We start from the raw sequence: 25,153 nt of genomic DNA, 5'->3' as shown, positions 1-25,153 counted from the left end.
CCAAAAAACTTTTTTTTTAATGGATACTATCTATTTTTATAATCTTGTCATATTTAGCTCTAAAAATTAAGACAATTTTATATAAGGTTGTATGTGCCTAATATTTTTACTTTTTGAAATATTTCCTTTTAAACATTTGTCTATCACAAAAAATATGCTAGTGCCATATAAGTTCAGTTAGTGTAAGGTGGCTATGACGGCGCTTAAGCAACACAAGTGCTAAAGTGCTGCCACTATGATTTATCATTTCATAGTTTTGGTTATCGGTTTGACTTAAGTGATTTCAGTTATTTGTGAGTTTTGTCAACGTTTTGAAAATAAGTGTCATACTGTGTTGTTCACGTCGGTTGACGGTGAGACGGACCCGTGTGGTCCGCGGCAGAATAGATGGGAGCTGTTTTTTGGTACCAGTTTATTATTATTTTTTCAAATTATTGCAAGCAACCAACAGCTAAAGTCATAAAATAGGTGTAGCAGATCTGAAAAAAGTCAAAATACTATGGTAAAAAACTACCGAAAACATCCGACCATCCATATTTTCCGCATGCTTGATCAAATATAAAATAGAATTTTTTTTAACATAATTTCTGGCTTAAGCTTTACTATGGCCAACACCGCTAATAATCGCTAACAAAATAGAAATAAAAAAATTGTACGAAACCTACTTATTCAATAATTTTATGAGTAATGGATTTAAGAATTAGCTATAATTAAATAATGTGTTAATAATTAAGATAATGTGTTGGAACTTGCAAAGAAGAAACGCATCACAAGGACTCCAATGCTGATCAGTTTCTTCCAACAGCATCGCAAACAAGAGTGGTTGAAACATCAATATGGTATATATATTCAGCTTGTCGGTCACGCCAAGATCACGATCAAAACATTAGAGTAAATAAGAATTTACATTCATTACAATTGAATTGTTAAAAAAGTCAAAAACGACTAAAATAAAAAAAATATATTCCCCATTTGGAGGGTTGTGTCTCAGTACTCCGCAGGGCGTAGCAACTTTTTAAAGCATTTTGATTCCTGTTATGCGTTCTACTACGTTTTCCAAACACCCGGTCTTTTTCTATTTGACTTCGACTTCGACTTCGCAACAAACGCGGTGAAAAATCAAGTTAAGAGTATGCGAAACAATTTCAAAACTATAATGACGAAGCAAAGACTATCTCAAGAAATAAAAAATGCATTTTGTTCAATAAAAAAATAAATCAGTTCGTATGACTTTTGTTAATCCGTAATCTTAGGTTTTTGTGTCCATATTGGAAGTTAGCATTCGCTTTCAAATACCGTCATCCATTTTATATAAATGTTCGTAATTGGTAGATGTATTTTTATTGCTTAAGCTTAACCTTCCAAAGTTAAGGTTTGTAACGATTAATGTTAATGTTTAACAAACACAATCAAAAATTATAACCAAAGCAAATATGTTTGTGAATTAAAATTATAATTAGAATGTTTGCTTCTTTTTTGTCGTTGTAAACAGTGCAAACCTATTTTCAAACTCGACAACAAATACACTCTTTACTTATTGTTCGAATTGATAACAAACGAAAATCGAAATCTAAATTATGGTCGGATCAGGCATGCGTAATGTGTTACTTTAACACGTCAGCTCTGCTAAACACTAGAGTCAGACACTTCGGGCATTCGCGGTACTTCAGTCATTGATTTGGACATCATCGGAAGTTTTTCGTAAAATTTAGCTGCGGATAGTATTTTGGCGTTTTTAATTTACTCCTAGTATGTCCAATTTACGACTAGGAAACGGGTTTGAGCAAAAATAACTGTTAGAAAAATTGGGAAGAAAAAGACATTTACTATCAGCATTAAAACCAAAGTTAAACGATAGAGGCAAAAATAAAAGAAAACTTGCGTGAACACACATATATAAATATATATAAATCGTTCGCTAGTTTCTAATTACATTACTTAATTTACTATCAGTTTTTCCCCTTCTGCATACAAATTCGATTACCCATGCGACAACACATATTGCGTATAATGCGGTCAAGATATTGCAAACCATAACATCGCTGCCGGTAAAGGACTTCACAGCACCTGAAAATAAATAATCGCGATGGTATTTTAAGTAACGTATTTAACCGCAGAAATGCTTACTCATAACAGGTCCGCATATCAAACTCACTGCACCGTTCACGGCCATATAGAGAGAGAAGGCGGTTGCAAAATTTTCTGGATATTCCTCTGATAAAACCAACGGCAAAGGAGTCTGAATGAAGCAACGTAGGAAGCCCAAAACGGCAAGGAGCGATATTTTCCACAGATAGGTGTCATTGCACACGAATGCTAAAAACCGATAGAATTAAGAAAGAAAAATATGAAGTTGCTGATCTTAAATTCTAAAACTCTATTTCTACAATATCGTCGAATGGCAACTGCAGTTACAGTGAGTACCTCTGCTTTAAAGCTGAGACAAATTTTAAATTTGATTTTTTAATGATGTTTGCCCCATCTCTGCAAGAAAAGTGGTGGTGGTGTTGGAACATTTTCTTAAATAATGTCCATATCCATAATTTGACGTCGTTATAGAGGACTCCTAGTCTATCTCGATAAATGAAATATATTTTTCTGAAAAAATTATAAATACAACCACATGACATTTTTGAATATCTAATTACATCCTCCACCACTTTCATTAAAGATATATAGCAAACAGCATTAAATAAAAAAAAATTAACTTAACGTTTTAACATTAAACTTTAACGTTTGAATTTTGTTGTATAAATCTAGTTTTAAAATTCAAGCTAATAATTCTGCCCCCTCGAAAATAATCTGCAGCATTTTCTCTTGGTCGATTTACATTCTTTTTATTTCTAAGATCGTTCGTTTCCCTAATACGTTACTGCGTTGCCTTTACTGGGACACCTGGTATATTGAGCATGGTCATAAAAGAAAGACTGAAAATGTTATCTTAGGAAGGGCCATAAAAATAACAATGCATCAAACTTAATTTTCCTTCTTCTACTTTTAAAATTGCAACATTGTCGCTTCAAAGGTTGTAAGTATGGATACTCAAGAAGACCTAGTATATTCACATATTAACCAGCGGCTTATACCTTAGTTAAATAAGTATTCCGCAAACTGATTTACTCGTCCTGTAAAATGCATTTTTCCCATCAAAGCCAATTAATTTTTCAAAATTAAATTAATTTCTGCGTTGCTATTCTATGGTCACGGGGTTACGTTTTGGCCAAGAAGCGAGTGATAATTAGTTTTGTGGAACTCTACAGGGTGAGTCAACAGTAAATAAACTTCATTATCTGATTGGTTTTTAATGTTATGAGAAAATGGTAAATACGGAAGTTGTAAAGATGGATAGTATTTAATGCGCAATTTAAAATTACTTTGAAGTATACAGGGTGGCTCAAAAAAAGCACCAAATAAAGTATAATTTTTTTAAACGGAACGCCTTATTTTTAAATTTTGTTTTGAATTCTTATTAAAATTCTTTAACTTTTTAATTAATAATAATTAATTATTAATTAATTTAGCTTTAGAAAAATCCACACTTAGATTACTTTAGCAGACACAACAATAAATTTTATAAATTTATTTACTCCGTTGTCAGGTAAAAATTTGACGCTTTCACACTAACTAATAAGTTACGGCTAAATAACGAAACAAAAATGGACAACAAGAATACCATTGCTAGTTCAATGAAAAAAAACTTCAAGCGTACCAAAAGGCGTAAAAATTTGTCAACTTACTAAACCTAAATATTGCACTTAACGCTGCTCCTCCTAAAACCAAATATCTGCTCTTAAATCTTACAATCCCAGATGCAACAGAAAGCAAAATTCGAGAAAGCAAGTCAGATGCAAAGTAGGTAAACATCATAAACGCTATTTCTCTGGAACTAAGTCCGATGTGACCCAAAATTAAAGGTATAATCGGAAAAAATGCGACATCCGCTGTGAAACAAAGGGCTAAACCGAGGCTCACGTTAACATATTGAAGGTCTTTTAATAAAGACATATCCATTGACGCGGCGAAAGTCTTCCTGGAAGCATTAGTAGATCTGGTATGTACACTTCGAATACATTTAGATTTTTACCAAAACGAGGTTGTTTCGTAGCTATCTTCAAAGTCGTGTATGGTTGTGACTGAGGCTACGCGATCACCAAGCCCTATAATTAAAGATCTTGGTTTTGGCGGAATGAAGTTGTTCTCGAGTACTTTGTGGTGAAGCGATCTGCGGCTGGCACCTAAGTGTTTATACTGCTCGTTCTGATGCATCAGCGGTTCGATCTGAGACTTTAGCACGTCTTCTCCTAATGACCTTGTCTTTCCCCGGGAATGAATATCTACGTCGAGCACTGAAACACAAGTTTGACCATCTTTCACATATATTTGTGCTATATATATGTATTGTTATATCATATTTGGTTGCAGGACATCTTTTCCTTTTTTAATAGTCTCTATACACCCATTTATAAAATTTGATTCTTACATCTACCAATAAGCAAAATTTTTTCGAATTTATAGAAATTTCTTCTAGTCGTCTACTTTTGTGGTAACAGCCTTAGTTATAGAATAAAATATATAGCTATTAAGGTTATTAACACTTTTTATTATCATAAATTTGATATTTTTTGGTGTTACGTAATTATAAACAATAAGTGTTACAAGTGTTATCCACATCATCACGCTTTTAAAGAAACGTAAGTTGCAACAAGTCTTAATAAAACGCAAACACTTACCAATTTCATCTTCTATGGCAACCTTTTTGCAGTGCCATTGCACTGGTTGAAGCACGACCGCACAAGGAAAACTGCACAAGCTTAAAACAGCTATGACTATCAAAGTTCCTCTAAAACCTAAGATGTTGATAAAGTAGGCGGCTAAAATTGGCATGAACATATTTCCGGCTACCATTATCGCTTGCGAGACACTCATCACCAATGCCATTTTTTTGTCAAAATAGGAATTCAATGCTGAAAAAGCTGCTGGCATCAGTAGGCCGAAACCGATACCTACAATTGAAGAACCCTTTGAAATTTCCATTACTACAAAAATATTTTGCTAGAAACTTGTGATAAAACACCAACAAAATATTGCCAATGAACGTTTTAAATTAATTAATTCATAAACGAATAAATAATAAATATTTTTTCATACGTAATATGTGCTTATGTTGACCGCTTATTGTTGACCGCTTAAATTAAATAAATACACCATATCACCATATAGCAACTGAATATATAAAGTATAGAAAGACAAGCATTTTTGAAACCTACCACAACAAACATTGAGGAGATAATATTAATATGCGCGCCAATCATATCAAAACTCGCTTTCTAAGTTTAAAAGTTTAAAAGTTCGCTTTAAAAGTTCTCTCCGGGAATTTTTGGTTAGTTATATATATATATATATATATATATATATATATATATATATATATATATATATATATATATATATATATATATATATATATATAGGTTTTATTTTGTTTGTGTCTTAGACCTTTCCTATATATATATTAGCGTGTTGATTCTTGGGTTTTAGGTCTGTGTATAAAAAAATTGCTCAAAAAGTTGCCACTTTATTGGGAGAGTATCATCGTACCATTAAAAATGTTTGAAAATACAGTGGATTGTTGTCGCATGCATATTATTATCTAAAAGGGTCTTTGCATGTCGATATAAATTCTATAAGGTATACACACACAAATATGACAAGAAAAGGTAAAAAAAAAACCTTAAAAACAAAGTAGACATTCTCCATCGGGACCGACGAGATACAAACTAAACGGAATAAAAATAATTCAAGGTACAATTTTATTTCCGTCCGTAAAACTTGTATTTTTAAAAACGATTTTTTATTCAATATGAGCGTTTACAGGCAGCGTTACGACAAGAAGCGACTTAAGAGACTGAATAAGCACATGCACAATACTTGTATTTATAGTATATAAAAGCTGAATAAGCTTATCCTTATCGAATGCGTTATTATTATATGGATCATCATAAATAGATATATAACTCCTCCCTCCTCAAGTCTGAGAAAATCGGGGTTGATTTTCGAGGGTTTTCAGTTCTATATCTACTTTTACATTTTGATGTCTTTTCTTATAGTAACAATATACCCAAATTATTATACCTATGATTGTAATAACAATTATTAGTATTAAAGTAATTGGAACACCTGATTTTACAAAGTCCAAACGTTTTAGTGGGTAGGTGGCTAGATTTTGGGCATTTACTATATCCTCCTTTATATTTTCGACATTAATTTCTCTTAATTGCAAAGGTTCGACATTTTGAACCAATTTCTCATCAATAGTAATTGATGGAAGTTTTAGTCTTAAATTAATTATGTCTATTTTTTGAGAATCGTAATTATTATCCTGAATGTTAACATTACAGTTTAAAGGGAAAATTAAAGAAACTTTCTTTAATTTCAATACTTTGTTGATTTGGGCATTGGAAATATGCTTTTTCCCGTGAAGAGAGGATTACTAAAATTGAATTGTCTTTTAATTGAGTAACTGAGGTTTCTAAGTATTTTACCTGTATCATTGGGCAATGGTTAGTTAAATTAATTGTTTATGGAACGCAGGGTTCATTTTTATTAAGTAAGTTTCGTGGGCATAACGATATTTCTTCAATTTTATAACAGTTTTCCTTTAGGTTGAAGAAATCATCCATGGATTTTAATAGATATGGGTTATTTATAACAGGTATATTATTATTTACAGGTATCGGGTAGATACCATATAGAGTAAATGGTTTATTTAATATTAAAGGTACTGCCATATAGAATATAATAAGTTCATTCTTAATTATGACGTCTGTATGTATCACCTCATAATATTTAATAATATTATCAAAGGGAATTCGTGTTTTCGGGTCAAGTTTAGCGATGACGTTCTTAAATTCTTTATACTTAAAAATGCTGTGATGCATTATGTTTATTTCTGCGAAGTTAATAGCAGTCTGTACGTTACTAGGGATTTCATTAATAACGCGGAAATTGTTCTCTAAATTATCGAGTAAGATGATAAAATATGTCGTCGTTAGCGTTTGTGTCATTTTTGCTAAATAGTTAATCTGAGTTAGTATTTTTTGTTGATTATTTTTTATATTATTTAATTGGGAGTCTATGTCTTTTGTTAGTCGTTTAACAATCGTTTGAGTCGAGAATATATCTTGATGAAGAATTTCTTGGTTTTCATGTAGTGTTTTAATATATTGATCATAACGTTTACCATCGTCTACGTCTAAAGTACCAAATAAATACTTTTGAGCTTTTCCCCAGAAATTAAAGAGTCCTCTTTTTATTCTTTTATGTACAGTAGTATAATGATTAATAAAATTTTGAATAGATTCTGCTTGGTCTATAAGATCTAAAGTTCGGGTTATCAATAAGTGGCCTATAGGTGTATTTAAATTGTTTAAAGTCGAATTAATACTTAAAAGCGTTGACTTTGTTGCTTTTATACTTTTTTTATCTTGTAAATTAGTTAGATTAACATGATAGTAGACGTGATGGAAGTTCATTATTACTATCTCGTTATTACTATCTCGTTATTACTATCTCCTTCGTAGACTGGTAATAGAGGGTTTTCAATTTCTTCTATTTTATATTGCGCACTCACAAGCATTGGCAGTAGGAGTACAGTAGCCTTCATTCTTATACCTGAAATTACAAACGTTTTTTAACATCTTTAGGGTGTCTTTGATTTTTAAATTCTATCAACTTATATTTGGGTTGTAGTTTTTGAGCTAGTTTTTGAGGTGTATTTACTAATTGATTTGTATCTTCGAGCATTTCAGGGTCATTTTCACGTTTTTCGTTTAATTTAGCTAAGACGTTCGATTTCTTGGCATTAAGTTTCATATTTATTTTTTCATTAAGTTCGTCGAAAGTACGTGCGAGGTCATATATATAATCGGTTTGTAGTTGATTCAAGTTTTTCTCGAAATTTAGTTGGTAATTAAGACATCCTTTTAAAATTTGGAAAGAAGTATATTCATGGGAAGAATGTATACTATTATTATAATTTAGAATTACAATATCCATTAGTTCTTGAATCGTTTTGGTACGGTGATCGTTTCTAAGGGCAACAAGACTTTCCTTAATAGTTGAATGTAATCTTTCGACTGGTGAATTCGAGTTTGGGTTATATGGTGTAGTAAAGTGTAATTCTATTTTATATGTTTTATACAAATCCTCTAGTAATTTACTTTTAAATGTCTGCGCGTTGTCAGTTGTGATTTTACTTGGCGTACCATGGTGTGAAAAGAATTTAATTAGGTTTTGGCATATTTCGAGAGATGTTTCGTTGATAGGGTATGCCGCTGCAAATTTAGAAAAGTTGTCCAATATCGTAAGATGTTTTTGTCCTGAAATTGAATGTATGTCCATATATATGTGTTCTAAAGGTTTAGATCCAATTGGCGTTGGTTTATAAATGGCCTTGTAAGGATATCTATCATATTTAGTTTTCTGGCATACTTCGCATAAATTGACAAAGTTAATTACGTCTCTTTCAAGACTTGGCCAATAATACTTTTGTTTAATATTTTTAATATTTTCCGTCATTCCTCGGTGAGATGTTTTTGTAGTATGATATCTGTTTACTATTTCTTTTTGTTCGTCCTGGTCGGTTACTTCTTCAAGCAAGGTGTTAGAGATAACTAATTTAAATGCATTATTTTTAAATGTTTCCTGGAAGGTTCTTATAATTACCGGTTCTAATTCTTTATTCAAAAAGTATAAGCAGTAAGTATCTGGTGGTAAATTGTCTCGTAATATTTGAATTCTTTCCATTATTGGGTTTTCATTTATGTACATCATTATTCTCTTCCTAGTTTCAAATAGTTTTTCTATTCGAACGTGGGGTTGTTTTTTGTGATTTCTGTGATTCAAAAAAGTGTTTAATTTTTTCATGCCAAATGTGTTGATCATCTTTTTCTTCATTTTTTTCGCATACGGCGGACATGTGTGTTAATGGTGGTTTTATTAGATCTACAGGGTGAATTTCCTTAGGAGGACGCGAAAGGGCATCTGCATTTGTATTCTGTTTACCTTTTTTATATTGAACAATGTAGTCGAATTCCTGTAATTTTAATTTCCACCTGTCTAATTTCGAGTTAGGTTCCTTAAGAGAGAAGAGCCATTGTAACGGCTTGTGATCCGTTATTATCGTAAATTTCCTACCAAACAGATATGGTCGAAAATACTTAGTAGCCCACACGATAGCGAGAAGTTCTTTTTCTGTCGTAGAATAATGGCATTCTGCAGAGTTGAGTGTTCGGCTGGTGTATGCTATTGGTAGATCCGATCCGATAGGTCCTTGCGAAAGTATTGCACCAATTGCATAGTCAGAAGCATCCGTTGTTAAGACAAAAGTTTTATTAAAATCCGGGGATTATAGTATAGGGTCATTGGTCAATATATTCTTACAAAGATTAAAAGCTGAGACGAATGCTTTATCGTGGGTTATTTTAACGTTTTTCTTTAGGCAATGTGTCAATGGTTTTGTAATTTTTGCGAAGTCTTTAATGAACTTCCTATAGTATACAACGAGGCCCAAAAATGATTTAATTTCTTTTGGAGTACTAGGGATTTAAAAATTCTAAATAGCCTCAATTTTCTTCGGGTTTGGTTTAACTCCATCCGGGGTTACTACGTGTCCTAAGAATTCTACTGTCTTCTTTAAAAATTCTGATTTATCCAATTGTATCTTCATATTCAAAGACTAATTTTAATGAGTTTAGATGTTCCTGCAGACTAGTTGAAAATATTATTATATCATCCATGTATACAAGACATATTTTACCCAATAGTCCACGCAATATATTATCTATCGCACGCTGGAATGTAGATGGTGCGTTCTTCAGTCCGAAGGGCATACGTGTGTATTCATAGTGTCCGTGTTCTACGTTAAACGCTGTTTTCGGAATACTTTCAGGACCCATTTCTATTTGATGGAATCCGCTAGCAAGATCTATTGTTGTAAAATACTGGCATCTTCCTAGTTTATCAAGTATATCGGCGATATTTGGTATTGGATATTTATCGTCTATTGTTTTTTCATTTAATTTCCTGTAGTCTATCACGAGTCTCCATTTCCTACATCCGGATGCGTCTACCTTTTTGGGTACTATCCAGACTGGTGAGCTCCAGGGAGAACTTGATGGTCGAATTATTCCTCCTTGTAGCATTTCGTCTATCTGTCTATTCACTTCTTGTTTATGGATATACGGGTATCGATAGCTTTTCGCATGTACGGGAATTTCATCACTAGTTCTAATAATATGTTTAACTTGGTTTGTAAAGGTTAAAGTGTCTCCGGGTTTATGTAAAATTTGTTCGAATTTTTTAATAAGTCTAAAGAGCTGTTCCTTTTCTTCTAGGTTTAGGTGTTCATGCCGTATTCAATTTTTTATATCGATTTTCCCAGTAATGTCTTTTTTTATTGTCGGGTTATTAAAGGCCGTTGTTTCAAAATTAAAGATTTCAAAATTATTAAGTTCAAATAGTTTTAAAGGTAAGTTATTATTAATATTACCTTCGAGGGCTATTGATTTTTCCGAATGATTGTATATATCAATTGTATAAGTTTTATTTGTAATTGTTACAAGGGTTGGTTGTATTTCAATTTCGTTGTCACGATAATATGGCATTAGCCACATCGTATTATCAGGCAAATTAGTTTTAAGTGTTGCTTTTTGTATAGTTTTTGGGGGAATCTCTACTACATAGTTATCAAAATTTTGTCTATATTGGAAAGGAATTTCAATGTATTGGTTTTTTAACTTGGTATTTTTTAAGTCAATGTTTAGATTTAATTTACAAAGGTCTTTTATTCCTAAGATACCATCAAAATATTCGTGGAAGGGATATAAAATAAATTCAATCGGTTCGGTTATACCAAAACATGTAAAAAGTGGAATAGTTGCCTTATGTGTAGCTTTCTTTGAACCCGCGCAAGTTTGAAGAGTATTTACATAAGGTTTGATTAGTTCTGGAAAATAAACTTCAGCTAACGAAGGTCTAAGAAGTGACGCATGGGAACCTGTATCTATAAGTAGTCGAATTTTATAATTAGGTATTTCAATATATGGTAACTGGTTTATTTGAAAACTATTTAAAGTTAGGTAGGGTTAGTTTCGTCCGAGGCCGTTAATTGAAAATTTTCTAATTGTTCGATTTTATCATTTTCTTGTTCAAAGCATTCTTCTTCATCACAGTCGGGGTAATAGTTACTTTCATTAGAGTTAGTCGAGTCTGTTTGTGGTTCGTTAATTTCGTAATTATTGTTAGAGTTTTTTGCGTGTGTTAATTCCTGAAATGTAAAGTTTGGTTTACCTATTGATTGAAAATACTTTTGTTGTGGTCTCATTTGCGGAAACGATCTTTTAGGTTGTATGGTCATGCCTGACATAGGTTGGGGGTATTGATTTTTTGAATTTTGGGGGTTAGTTTGATTAGAAGTTTGCGGTTGTTTAAAAAATTGGTTTTGTGGCTTTAAAAATTGATTTTGAGGTTTAAATAATTGATTTTGTGACTTGAAAAATTGATTTTGAGGTTTAAAGAATTGATTTTGTGGCATTTGATGGGGTTGTCCGAATGGTAAATTTTGCTGTCTAAAGGGTTGATTTGGCTGTCTAAAAGATTGATTTATCAGATTACTCAATATTTGATTACTATAATTTAATGGTTTCTGCATATTATGTCGTGTAGACGTACTATTTTGGAGATAAGTATTTTTAAAATGTGTTTTTCTTGTTAATATTTCATAATTATTAATAGTATCTATAGCTTCATCCAAATTCTGAGGATTGCGAATTATAAGTAACGTTCTCAATTCATTAGGAATGTTTGCTAAAAGATTTTGTGTAGCGGTTAATTCATTTTGAGAAATTAATATCGATCTAGCTTCAGCGTTTTCGATTTCTGAACATATCTTAGTATTAATTTTAGTGACTAAGGCTTTGAGTTTTTGAATGTAGTCTTGAATAGAATCATTTTTCCTAGATGAAAATATTAATTGTTGTTGAAGGTTAGTACGAGTGATCGGATCACTAAATTTCTGAATTAAAGCTGATTTTATCTCGGGCCAGGTTCTAAGGTCTGGTCGAGTTAAAAGAAAATCTTCGGCTATACCTATAATTTTTGATTTTATTGCCAAGATAACATATTCCTGTTGTGATTAATCGTTATTAAAATATCTTACATAGAAGGTATCAATTTGGTTAAGGAAAAATTCTAAACGTGACGGCGTACCATGGAAGTCTTTTAATAGAGAAACAGTTGATCTCAAAGTGTCGGCCATATTGTTAATTTCACAAAGAGTTAAATCTAAGCTAGTTTCTAAAGTATCCGTAAGAGTAGAATTATTTTCTTCACTTACACACTATTTTTAAATTTCCTCATGAAATATCATAAAATCTTTTACAAATTCTTAACTAACAGGAGTCACAACTATAAGGAACAGTTTAGTAAACGCACTTACAATTATATGTTCCTAGTCTCGTTCCTGTATCAAATGGTCACGTCCAGTTGAGAAGCTGCACTTTCCCAAGAACGATGCCGTTTGTAGTGGACGCTGGCTCAGGCTAGTTCGTCCTACTGGCTATCGAAATGGCGTACCAATGATCGATGTTGCCAGGAGCCCCAAGTGCCCCGTGTAACGATGATGTTTTGAAATCCTTTTCTTAACTGTTGAAACAGAAGTGTGTCACGATCCCTTTTGCGATGCACTGATGATCCAAACTGGCGTTTCAGCACACTAATCGCGAAGAAACTTTCGAGAAGTACAATGCACTGACAATCCAAAAATGGTAATCCAGCGTACTAATATCGAGTAAATTTTCGAAAACACACCGAAAAGGATCCTACCGACTGCGCCAATTTTATTTCCGTCCGTAAACCATGTATTTTTAAAAACGATTTTTTATTCAATACGAGCGTTTACAGGCAGCGTTACGACAAGAAGCGACTTAAGAGACTGAATAAGCATATGCACAATACTTGTATTTATAGTATACAAAAGCTGAATAAGCTGATCCTTATCGAATGCGTTCTTATCATTATATGGATCATCATAAATAGATATATAACTGTACGATCGTTTTTTTTTTTGGCGAGACTCGAAGAAAGGGCAACTGATACGGGTTGTTCGTTTATAAAAGACAAAATTTCATTGTTAATTCAATACAATAACAAGTTTTACCAACAAATGTGCTATGGGTGCATCAATTTCCAGCCCCATAGCCCAAATTGTCATGGAAGATTTGGAAGAATAGGTCCTAGATAATGCCAATTTTGATATTCCATTTTTCTATCGATACGTAGACGATTGCATTGCAGCCATTCCCAGAAACAAACAAAACTAATTCCTTCAAGTGTTTAACAGTTATCACCCTAAAATTCAATTTACAATAGAAATAGAATCCGAAAACAAAATACATTTTCTAGACTTGACACTGCACAACGAACAAAGAGAAATCAGAACAGAATGGTACACCAAAGAAACCTGGTCTTCCAGATATGTCAATTTTTACTCCAACCAAACTAACAAAAAAACAACAAACTAACCAAAAAAAATCTGTTATTATTGGCTTGGCTGACCGTTCTATCAAGCTCTCTGATCCGGATTTCAAAAAAACAGCATTCGAAAAAGCCAAACTGGCACTCAAACTAAATAATTATCCTGAAACACTAGTCAACAATATCTTCAAAAAACACATGTCTATCTTTTTTACAACGAAAACCAAAAACATTCTGGAAAGCAGAAAAAACAAAAAAACACCTATTTGTCTCTTCCCTATATACCGGGTATGTCAGAAGATTTTAGCAAAATTTTCACAAACCACAACATCACTGTTGCTCACAAGGGTTTTAAATCTAATGAAGAACAACTATAGCAAACTAAAAGACAAAATACCGGATGGGAAAAAAAGTCATGTTGTTTACAAGATGCCCTGTAACGACTGCGAGGGTGTGTATGTAGGTCAAACAAGCCAATACCTCAAAAGCAGAATAAATGGTCACAAATATGATAAAAAATACTACTGCGCTGAAGAGTCACTGTACGGAGATGAAACATTCCTTCAATTTTGATAGGGTTAAGATCTTAAAAAGCGAAAACAACACAAAAAAAACGGGAAATATTGGAAATGATCGAAATCCAAAAAAACAAAAATGCTGTAAATCGACACCAAAAACTTAAGCAAAATATATTGCAATCTGCTGAAACAATTATTTTAATAAGTTTATTAACCGTTCAATTAACAATGAAATTTTGTCTTTACTAAACGAACAACCCGTGTCACCGTTGCCCTTCCTTCGAGTCTCGCCAAAAAAAGAACGATCTTACCTCGCATTATTTTTATTCCGTTTAGTTTGTATCTCGTCGGTCGCGACGGAGAATGTCTACTTTGTTTTTAAGGTGTTTTGACTTTTTCTTGTCATATTTGTGTGTGTATACCGTATAGAATTTATATCGACATGCATTTAGATTTTACAAGAGTGGTAAGCCTTTATATATATATATATATATATATATATATATATATATATATATATATATATATATATATATATATATATATATATATATATATATATATATATATATATATATATATATATATATATATATATATATATATATATATATATATATATATATATATATATACAATGTTGGAATACAATACTTTTCGTGTTAGGTACATTTATTTGTATAAGTAATATGCAATACATATTGCGTTTACGTCTCTTTATCTTTGCCTCTCAGTACCGTAGATATTTGTTTCACTTGTTCTCTCTGTACTTGACTGTCGTGTGCGCGTCATGTAAAAATGTGTGTTGTAACTTCTGTATAATAAACGGCCGGTTATTTTGTACGTACTTATTTTATTGGCAAACGTTGATACAAGTAACGAATTTCGCTTGTGCTTATCGCCCTATCTATATATCTATCTATATATCTATATATATATATATATATATATATATATATATATATATATATATATATATATATATATATATATATATATATATATATATATACATTTTTACATGACGCGCACACGACAGTCAAGTACAGAGAGAACAAGTGAAACAAATATCTACGGTACTGAGAGGCAAAGATAAAGAGACGTAAACGCAATATGTATTGCATATTACTTATACAAATAAATGTACCTAACACGCAAAGTATTGTATTCCAACATTCTCCCTCAATATTTGCGTTACATAGGCGAGTACAATAAGATACCACATTTTAGTCCCATTTTAAGTTAAATTACAGCTAAATCACTGCAAGCTTAGTTTACCACATAAGTTTATTACTAGCCATACCTTTTGTAAGTCAGTAGGCTACCAAGTCATTAGGTGACATGTATAGAAAAGTAACACCACCATCTCTAACTTTTTCTCGTAAGAAATGGTATTTCACATGTATATGTTTTGTACGCTTGTGAAATATTTGATTTTGGGCTAATTTTATGGCACTTTGATTGCATTATATACTCTACATGCCTGTGATACATTTAAAATTGACACTCACTATTAGTAGTGAAGAGCTCATGAATCAAAAATTTTAAATACAATGCCTCTTTTGTAGCTTCACACATACCTATATATTCTGCCTCTATTGAGCTGAGAGCTAAAGTCTTTTATTTCCTGCTTTCCCACGATATTGGGCCACTGGTCAAACAAAATACATAACCATAGTATGACTTGGCAAGAAAAAAAATCGTCAACATACAGAGCCACGATGACAATGGAGTTATCTGTACCTTTAAAATACAAATAGGGTTCAATCTCAGACTGCACAAAGTTTAATTTTTGCAAAACTCTACTGGCTTTTTCATACCACAAAGGAGATGATTGCTTGAGTCCATAAATAGCTTTCTTTAACAAGCAAACTTTATTTTCCAAGCCAGGCTCCTCAAAGCCATCAGGGTAACACATATATATTGTTTCATTCAGGTCACCATTAAGGAATGCATTTTCAACGTCAAGATGATCAGTTTCAAGATTCAATTCAGCTGCCATTGCAAACAAAAGTCTCAAACTAGAAAAACGGACAACAGGGGAAAAAGTTTTAGTATATTCATATTTTTGAGTAAACCCCTTTGCCACCAAACGAGCTCTATATGTAGCAATTTGGCTGCTCTGATCTCTTTTGATTTTAAACACCCACTTATTTCTAACAATATTGGTGTTAGCAGGCCTGTCAACTAATTCCCAAGCATTATTCTGTCTAAAAGCATTAAGCTCCGTTTGGATAGCTAGAATCCATTGATCTTTATTTGGTGCAGACAATGCTCTGGAAACAGTCTCTGGCTCTGACTCTACATTTAAAGATAACATAGCAAAATCAATATCTAAATCAGATGAGTCGGTCAAAACATATTCGTTAAAAAACGTCGGCTTACGAGAGATTCTTTTTGGGTACCTTCGGTCCTGATAGTGATTTACATCACTATCAGGAACCTGTTGCACATCACTCATTCGCCCTTCCATAGCACCTGTGTGTCCAATCATAATAATAATAATAATAATAATAATTTTTCTGGGGAACTTGCTGAAGAACTGTCTTCTTTGTCAACTACATCTTCAAAAAGTTCGCTCTCTGAAACATCACTTGCCGCATCATTAGTCTGCCGAAGAGGTTCTACATTACCATTTTTATGGTCCATTCCAACTTCTGCACCCTCCAGTGGCATGGTTCGCCGCCTCCGCCCACATCTGGCTTGGACAATTTGTATCAAACATCATTGAGCGCACCTTATCCATTATTGTGCGGTTGTAACGTTCGGCTACACCATTTTGTTCTGGTGTATAAGGAACCATCAGCTCATGTTTTATACCTCTTTGTTTTAAAAACTTGTCCAAATTCTGATTGCAGTATTCACCGCCATTATCAGTTCGTAATATTTTTATTTTTCTTTCTCTCTCATTTTCGACTCGAACACAAAACTCTTTAAAGCAATCTGCAACTTCATCTTTACTTTTGAGAAAATACCAGACAACTTTTCTTGCGTTATCGTCAATTAGTGTAAAAATATATCTAACACCACTCCAGGACTTTATTTCTATAGGTCCCATTACATCTGAGTGGATTAAGTCTAATTTATTCGCAGCCACCCCATTACTTTTATTTTTGGGGAACGGTTTCTTCGAATGCTTACCTTTAATGCAACTTTCACACAAGGATGGAGGTTGAGTATCACAATAGCTAATTCCTGAGGCCAAACCTTCTTTTAACAGCTTCATGCTAAAATGATTAAGTTGACATGACCTTTTGTGCCACAGCATTTGCGATTCTATGACTTCTGCAGTATTCGCACAGATGTCACTTTCTGGTATTGTATCAAGTCTGTACAAACCATCCACATTACTTGCTGTTGCTATCAACTCTTCCCTGTTGGTGAATTCTTTGCAATTAAATATTCGGCAACCCTGCGAATCAAAAGATACACTAAAACCCTTTGAAATTAGTGAATTAACACTTAATAAATTCACAGCCAGGTTAGGAACATATTTTATATCTGAAATGCGTCTTTCGCTGCCATTTTGCTGCAACTTGACAACTATATCTCCCGTTCCGGCAACAGACAACCTAGCATTGTCAGCAACTATAATTTCCTGTCCTTTATTTTTGTCAGACAGCACAGGTAACAATGTACTATTACCAGTCATATGAGAAGTTGCTCCACTATCAATATACCATACATTTGGTAAAATATGTCTTTCACTTATGTTAAAAGCCGCAAAGAAAGCTTTGTTGCTATTCATGTTTTTAACTTTTGCACGAGGAAAGTTATTTTGATGGTTATATTGTTTCTGGGTACACTGATTTTTATAGTGCCCCTTAGAGCGACATCTCCAGCACCAAGGAGTCCTTTTACCTGTTTTTGATATCAGTGCTGTGTCTCTATTTGAGCATTTACCATTCTGCCATTTTTTATCTTGCAGGAGCTTGGTCTTTACAAAATCTGAGGTTATGTCAGTTCCAGAACTTTCAAGTGGCATCACCATCGAGTCATAATCTTCAGTGAGCCCTTGGAGCATAACAACACCTAAAAACTCATCATCAATAGGTCTCGAATTAAGTTGTTGCGAGAGAGACATAATTTCATTAACATAATCCTCCATTGTATCATAATTATTCAACTTAATGGAACACAGATTCCTCAAAAGGCGCAGACTTCGATGAAGTCCCTTGTCTTCAAAGGCTTTTTCAAGAGCCTTCCAAGCTTCTATCGATGTTTTCGACTGCATCACGCGTGGGTACGTTCACTTGTCCAAGGAAGGATTTATTTTGGATAACGCTTTTTCTTCCTTACGTGCTGCCTCCCGGCGTGCTGCAACCGCTGTTGGAGCTTCGTCAGTAGTCGCGAAAGTAACCATCTGCCCCATCACACATTCCCAAAGACCATCATGTTTCAAAGGGATTTGAAATCGCCAGTCGCAGCCATTTTGAATAAACGACACAAAGAACGACAAAAAAAAATTCGGCAACGCAATAGTTCATAGCCCTGGGCCCATACCCTGTTGCAGGGCGATAAGCACAAGCGGAATTCGTTACTTGTATCAACGTTTGCCAATAAAATAAGCACGTACAAAATAACCGGCCGTTTATTATACAGAAGTTACAACACACATTTTTACATGACGCGCACACGACAGTCAAGTACAGAGAGAACAAGTGAAACAAATATCTACGGTACTGAGAGGCAAAGATAAAGAGACGTAAACGCAATATGTATTGCATATTACTTATACAAATAAATGTACCTAACACGCAAAGTATTGTATTCCAACATATATATATATATATATATATATATATATATATATATATATATATATATATATATATATATATATATATATATATAAATATATATATATATATGATGACACTATATTCTATATTCCGGGATATCATCCGTTCGCTCGTTGAACTCCGACTGGAATCCTGCATCCGACTGGAATCCTGCAGACGTTTCGCCAAAATCTCACTTGGCATCTTCAATGCTCGCGCTCCGAAAACACTTCGAACACGAGCGCGAGCATTGAAGATGCCAAGTGAGATTTTGGCGAAACGTCTGCAGGATTCCAGTCGGATGCAAGATTTGCAGGATTCCAGTCGGATGCAGGATTCCAGTCGGAGTTCAACGAGCGAACGGATGATATCCCGGAATATAGTGTCATCACATTTTTCCATCCGTGAATCAATACGTGAGAATATATATATATATATATATATATATATATATATATATATATATATATATATATATATATATATATATATATATATATATATACATAAATATATATATAGATATGACGTTTAATTTATTTGCTGTATTAGAAATTTCAAATACGTTTCAAACTGGTTCCTGTAATTTTGATATTAATTCAAGATATGAGAGTTGTGTTAATAATCTGTTCCTGTTTCATGCTCTTTTAACTCGGAGATAGACGGCAGTATTAAAAATTTTGGCAAAACCGCAAAACTTAGTTTCTTGTCCAATCTCTCATATTTTATTAGACATCGCTAAAGCAAAGCTAATTGGTCCACAAATATTAGTCTTAGTCTAAATTTCAAATTCTTAGAACCTCGCTGTGCCTTCGCAAACTCCAAATAACCTAAATTAGTTCGGTAGCGAGCATGCGCATTGGTACAATTCTTGCTTGGTTTATATTCCGAATAGGTTCGGGATGGGCTCCGCGAAAAAAAAAAAATTACCTCCCGGCGTTGGACAGTCGACATGACACCTGACAATTTGCACATTCATTGCAATATGCCATAGCCGCTCGAGGTGTATCAATTTTCCAGTATTTACTGGCGCGAATAGCTATATGGAGCGCGCTAATTATAATAATATTAGTAGTAGAATTAACTTGGCTTGAAAGTTACCTTCAATAACTCCAAAGGAAATTATGAATTGTGCCATATTAGTACAAAAGATAACTCCAATAGTACCAAGAGAAAATATTAGCGAACCAGCAAATGCTACTTTTCTAAACGAATACATGTTCAAAAGCACATTCACGATTAATCCTGAAACAAAATAGAAATTATTTACGAATTATAAATTATGAATATTTTACTGTATCTATTTCAAAAAACAAATTGATTATTGGATAAGAATAACTTTTTTAATTATGTTTGGCTACGTATATGAGTGACGAAACGCAAATTCAAGCCATATTTCAATTTGTTAGAAAAGTTATTTCGTTTTTAGAACATTAAGATTCTAAATGTTCTTTCTAGAGGTAGTTCTAACTAAGTATAGAGAAGCTTTTCCGATTCCGACAGGGTGAAAACCCCGGTGGCCGGCGCATGCCCTACGAATTCTGGAGAGGGCACTCCGCATTGAGGGGACAAACAGACCAAGAAAGAAGAAACTCCATAGCGACATATGATTTGTTCCATGAGGAGTCAGGACAAAAAGAGGAAGATGGAAGAAGCGTTAACTGCGTTAAGCAGACACTCCGAATGGCTAGATAGAATAATTTTGCAATCCCGAATATCAAAGAGGCAAAAGACCAAGGATCTTAGACTATGAGTGAGGGCAATTCAATAGAACTAACATACTATTCACAGTTCGGAAGACTTGCGTAGGATATCTGAGGTGGAACCAACAAACGTATGTAAAACGAAAGTAAAGACCGGGAATCCACTTAACACGAATATGAGGGTAGTAAAAATAGTAATCATTGAAAGCACAGATCTAAACATGGACAGAGAATATACAGACACCCGAAATTCGCCTACATTAAAGATGATTTCGCCATAATGGAACCAACAACAAAAATCATACGGAGTCACCAATGTCCATACACGAGAACTAAGGAAGAGATAAGGAACGACTGCTCTTAAATTGCAGGCGCATACTAAGTGTAGAAAAACTGAGAAAATTAACGGAAGTAATCTTCAAAGACTCGGATACGAACGTCTCAATATATACCTCAAATTCGATCCTGAACACAAGAAATGAGAAAAGACAGAACACGGGCAGAAAGAAAATGTCGTGCGCGATAATAGTAGAGCAGCTGGGGAAGGATTACAAAGAAGCCCTCAGCAATATAAAATCAAAAGTTGCAGCAGCATAAGCGGAAAGATAAGATTTATAAGGCAAAAGAGACAGAAGGATTCTAATCATCACAAACACAGATGATGAGGCGGTAAAAGAGCTTATAAATAAACATATCTGGCAAATATCCAAGTACACTCACTTCAAAGTGAAGGGAGTGTGAGTGGAGATAATACAGGGACATATATGCGACAACAATGAAGGAGGAAATACTGGAAGCCGTAGAGGAAAAAGTAGATGCACTCGACAACGACACGATAGGAGACATCCGCCCAAATGCTAGAAGCACCGGTGCCGTCACCGACACGCTGAGCAAAGACAAGGCTCATATCCTTCTGGAAAACAGTTACCTACACACACGAAAAGCAGTAGGAAAAAAAGAAATTATATAAGAACTCTTCGCAAAACAGCTCATAAAATCAAGACAAATCCAATCAAATTAGCCCTTTCCGCCAATATCACTATCAGAAAAAAAAAGACCAGACCACATCCCACCAGAAGCGGTTTAGGCCTGCTGTACAGGAGTAACTTTCTGGAAGACCGCAGGTCTGGCCCTAATACCAAAGAGGGGAGCGAACACGGGACAGAAAGACACATTCTATAGACCAGGATGTCTACTAAACAGCCTAGGCAAGCTATACGAGCTTTCAGGAAAAAATTCGACTACAAGCTGAGCAAAACCCAATACGGCTTCCGAAAAGGGATGTCTGCAATAGCAACAGTAAAATATATCCTACAAGAATCTAAACGCATACCATCGGGGGAAAACAGGAAATGGTGCACCCTTATTCTGACATTAAAAATGCATTCAACTCTGCTTCGTGGGAAATAATCTTACAGACACTTAAATGTACCGGGTGTCTCACTACCTGGTCCACTACCTCGCATTACTCCAAGAGAGGCTACCGGAGGGAACTGAAACAGTGGCGTACGCCGACGATTTGGCGATTTTGGTGTCGGGGAAATCGGAGGAAGACCCAATGCTGTGCGCAGATGAAGCATTAGATGGACTCGATGGTTGGATGCGCTAAAGCAGCCAGGAACTGGCGTCGCACCAAACGGAGGTCGTACTACTGTGTGAAATGCGAACATTGAAGCGACTGGTCTTTAGGCTGAGAGGAACAGAAATCCGTTTCAACCCGACCCTTAGATACCTGCACAGGATAATGCCAAATATCGGGTGTTCATCCACCCGTTAAAAAAATGCTAGTTTCAGCAGTGGACTTCCACTATACGGAGCACCTCGCTGGGCCGAAGCTGTAAGGGTGTACACCCTCTTCTGCTGTAACAACAGAAGAAACTGGTCATAGGGGTATCAGCGTGTATCGTACGGTGCCCACTGACGCGGCGCTGATCGTAGAGAGGCTAATACTGATCCACCTAGAATCGGAGGAGAGATCAAGTTTGTACGACACGGATGTTTCGGACAATATACCAACCGTATCAGGAAAGCGGAAACGGCAGAGTTTACCAACTATGACCAGGTTGGGAGCGCATCAGGAAAGTGGGGTCGGTAGAAGTCTTGCGGACGGATCCGAAGGCGGTACTCTACAGAGACCGAATCGGACATGCTCGGTAAAGCATTCTGGCCAGGATATTTTCAAGATTCGCTTTCGTAATAAAAAAAAAATAGTTAGTTTTGGTTCGTTTTGGTTTTCTTCTTTTTATCCATTTCAGCAAATATCAAATCAATCAATCCCATCACAAACATTATGAATCCAAATCTGAAATCTCTCTGTTTTTTTTTTAAATATAAGAACCATAGGAAATTTTTGTGAAATAAAACAAACAAAAGAAAAAGTCAGAAACCTACAAAAAAAACGTCAACACATTAAATTAAAATTAAAATTTTACGCACCCATAAACGAGCTGACGGTATTGAAAATCCCGTTCGCCAATGTTGTCCCAGTTGTTTCGTCCCCCACGGATGACAAAAAATTTCCAAATATTAAACCAAATGCAGCCATTGGAATAATGGTTACTACCTATGAAAAAAGGACACAAACATTCACATTATTATTGGCAATAGGAAAATCTTATAAATACAATAACACCATTTAAGGATATATAGAAAAAGAAGACTGTAATTAATTGTCCTAGTCACAACGGCGTTTATTAGACAATATTTTATTCGAAAGTATAACGACATTTATTAATCTTGACATAAAACAAATAATTATTAATAAAAATTATCTAAAAGCTATCGCCATTTGAATAAAAGTTGTCCACCTTTGATACAATCAATTATTTTTGTTTTTGTTAAAAATACCTAAGGTAACCGTATTTTGTGGTATTTGTCTACACGTTTAATTTCCCAACTAATCTAGGTTTATATTCAGATATTCTGTTAAATAGCCTTCTGTGGCGTTGTTATAGAAGTCATTTTTAACTATTCAAAATATTGTTAGTACAATAAATAATTATCGTGGTAAACTGTTATTATATACATATAAGAAAAAAATAATTGAAATAGAATATTGGCCAGCTAAAATAATCCATCCAAAATAATTACCTTCCTCGCTAAACCAGTAAAACTAGCGCATCAAGTTTTACTTATAGAAAAATGTATGTAATTCTACGTTTTCAAATCAATCGAAAACCAAACCAGGTGCCTAAACCATCCATCTTAAGAATAGGTCTCAATTTAAAAGTAGGAGAAATATAAATTGAGTCATATTATATTTATTTATCCTGATTTCGACCTTTTTTGTAAGGTGTCTCGCCAAAGGGATCAAAAAGGTTTATGACTCTTATTTATTGTACAGAAGCATTATGTGATACGTTAAAAAGTTTACATATTTATTTTGTTATCAAATCTATATTTAAAATCGTAGACGCCCGCGTGTTGGAAGAATAAACGTTTATATGTGTTAATCTCCGACCAGCGTCACTCCGAATATTATTTGAATGCAAAAAAAGCGCAAAATATATACAGGATAGCGTACAAAATTTAAGCTTTAAGCCTTTTTGCTTTGGAATTGCCCATATGTTTTACCAATAACCTTTCCGACTAGGAGTGTTTTTGTTACATGGGGTGTTCTGAAAGTTGTCTGAAAATATAAAGAAGTGGAATTGCCCATATGTTTTACCAATAACCTTTCCCACTAGGAGTGTTTTTGTTACATGGGGTGTTCTGAAAGTTGTCTGAAAATATAAAGAAGTGGAAGAAAGGAATTAAAAATAGTGAACGAACATAGACGCCTCCAAATTATTTGGATTTGGTAGGTAATAATCACTATTGCAGATATCTACTGCCTTCATTGCTTATTATTCATACATTTTAAATAAGAACAATATTTATGCTCTATATATTAAAACCCTTTTATAGTTTTTCTATCAGCCAAACATGTATATGTGGAGCGTCAAAATCTTCATCATCCTCACTTTTTCGATACAATAAGAAATTTATTTAGAGTTGTTATTTATTCTCTCAAAATCCATTTGACATTGTATTTAAATATGCATAGTTCAGTCACAATCGTCACATACGCAAAACGTTTTCATGTTTTTTCTAGAAATTAAATTATGTTTAAATATGGCTTTGTCCGAATGCTCCTTTTATAGTGTATGTACAACACAATCCAAAAGTTTTTTTTACAAATCCTTAAGGTAAAGTATAAGTAGATTATAATGACTTACAAAAATCACTGTTGAGGCAACGGCAACAGCATAGCCCCATCCCCCGTCAGGGGGAAGATGTTTATATTTCATCTGATTCTCCGAAGATGCCATTTTTTTAGCTTCCATATTGCCCGCACTATATGTTTTAAATCATTCGCAACGAACTCGCATGTTCTTACGCGCCAATACAAAGATGTTACTAACAACGGGACAAGACAGACGCCTACAACTTATAAAAGGCTTTAGTTTCTATATTATCTTTGAAATTTTTTATCAGAAGATAAACGATGCAATTAGTCTTCTTGAAAAGCGATTTTGATAGTTGACAGTAGTAGTTAATGCTTTTACAAAGTACACAACGTTTATTTGCATTGTGATAATATGGGATTTACTGACGATTGGCTACAGAATAATAATAC

The 25,153-nt window shown here is 33.9% G+C and overlaps 1 protein-coding gene across 3 annotated transcripts; it reads right to left on the bottom strand.

Annotated features, from left to right (window-relative positions):
- Positions 1 to 1,888: 1,888 nt before the first annotated feature.
- On the bottom strand, positions 1,889 to 24,924 carry LOC132703424 (monocarboxylate transporter 7-like). Of its 3 annotated transcripts, none has more exons than XM_060672676.1 (8): positions 24,753 to 24,924; positions 22,972 to 23,098; positions 19,934 to 20,077; positions 4,731 to 5,003; positions 4,085 to 4,346; positions 3,738 to 4,030; positions 2,128 to 2,316; positions 1,889 to 2,067 (listed from the first exon to the last, which is right to left on the bottom strand). In XM_060672676.1, the coding sequence occupies exons 1-8, from the start codon at positions 24,858 to 24,860 to the stop codon at positions 1,919 to 1,921; spliced, it is 1,545 nt and encodes a 514-aa protein (XP_060528659.1). In that variant the 5' UTR covers positions 24,861 to 24,924; the 3' UTR covers positions 1,889 to 1,918. The 3 variants fall into 3 exon arrangements, 2 of the variants coding, with proteins under 2 accessions (XP_060528659.1, XP_060528670.1); XR_009619079.1 differs by lacking the exon at positions 1,889 to 2,067 and having other exon boundaries at positions 2,249 to 2,316; positions 3,973 to 4,030; positions 4,085 to 4,157; positions 4,207 to 4,346; XM_060672687.1 differs by lacking the exons at positions 1,889 to 2,067; positions 2,128 to 2,316 and having other exon boundaries at positions 4,019 to 4,157; positions 4,207 to 4,346.
- Between the last annotated feature and the right edge of the window lie 229 nt (positions 24,925 to 25,153).

This window comes from Cylas formicarius, unplaced genomic scaffold (genome assembly GCF_029955315.1).
Source record: "Cylas formicarius isolate icCylForm1 unplaced genomic scaffold, icCylForm1.1 PGA_scaffold_10__41_contigs__length_53128322, whole genome shotgun sequence".
Taxonomy (NCBI): Eukaryota; Metazoa; Arthropoda; class Insecta; order Coleoptera; family Brentidae; genus Cylas; species Cylas formicarius.
Note: the sequence above shows the minus strand (reverse complement) of the source record. Positions and strands in the feature narration are given on the sequence as shown.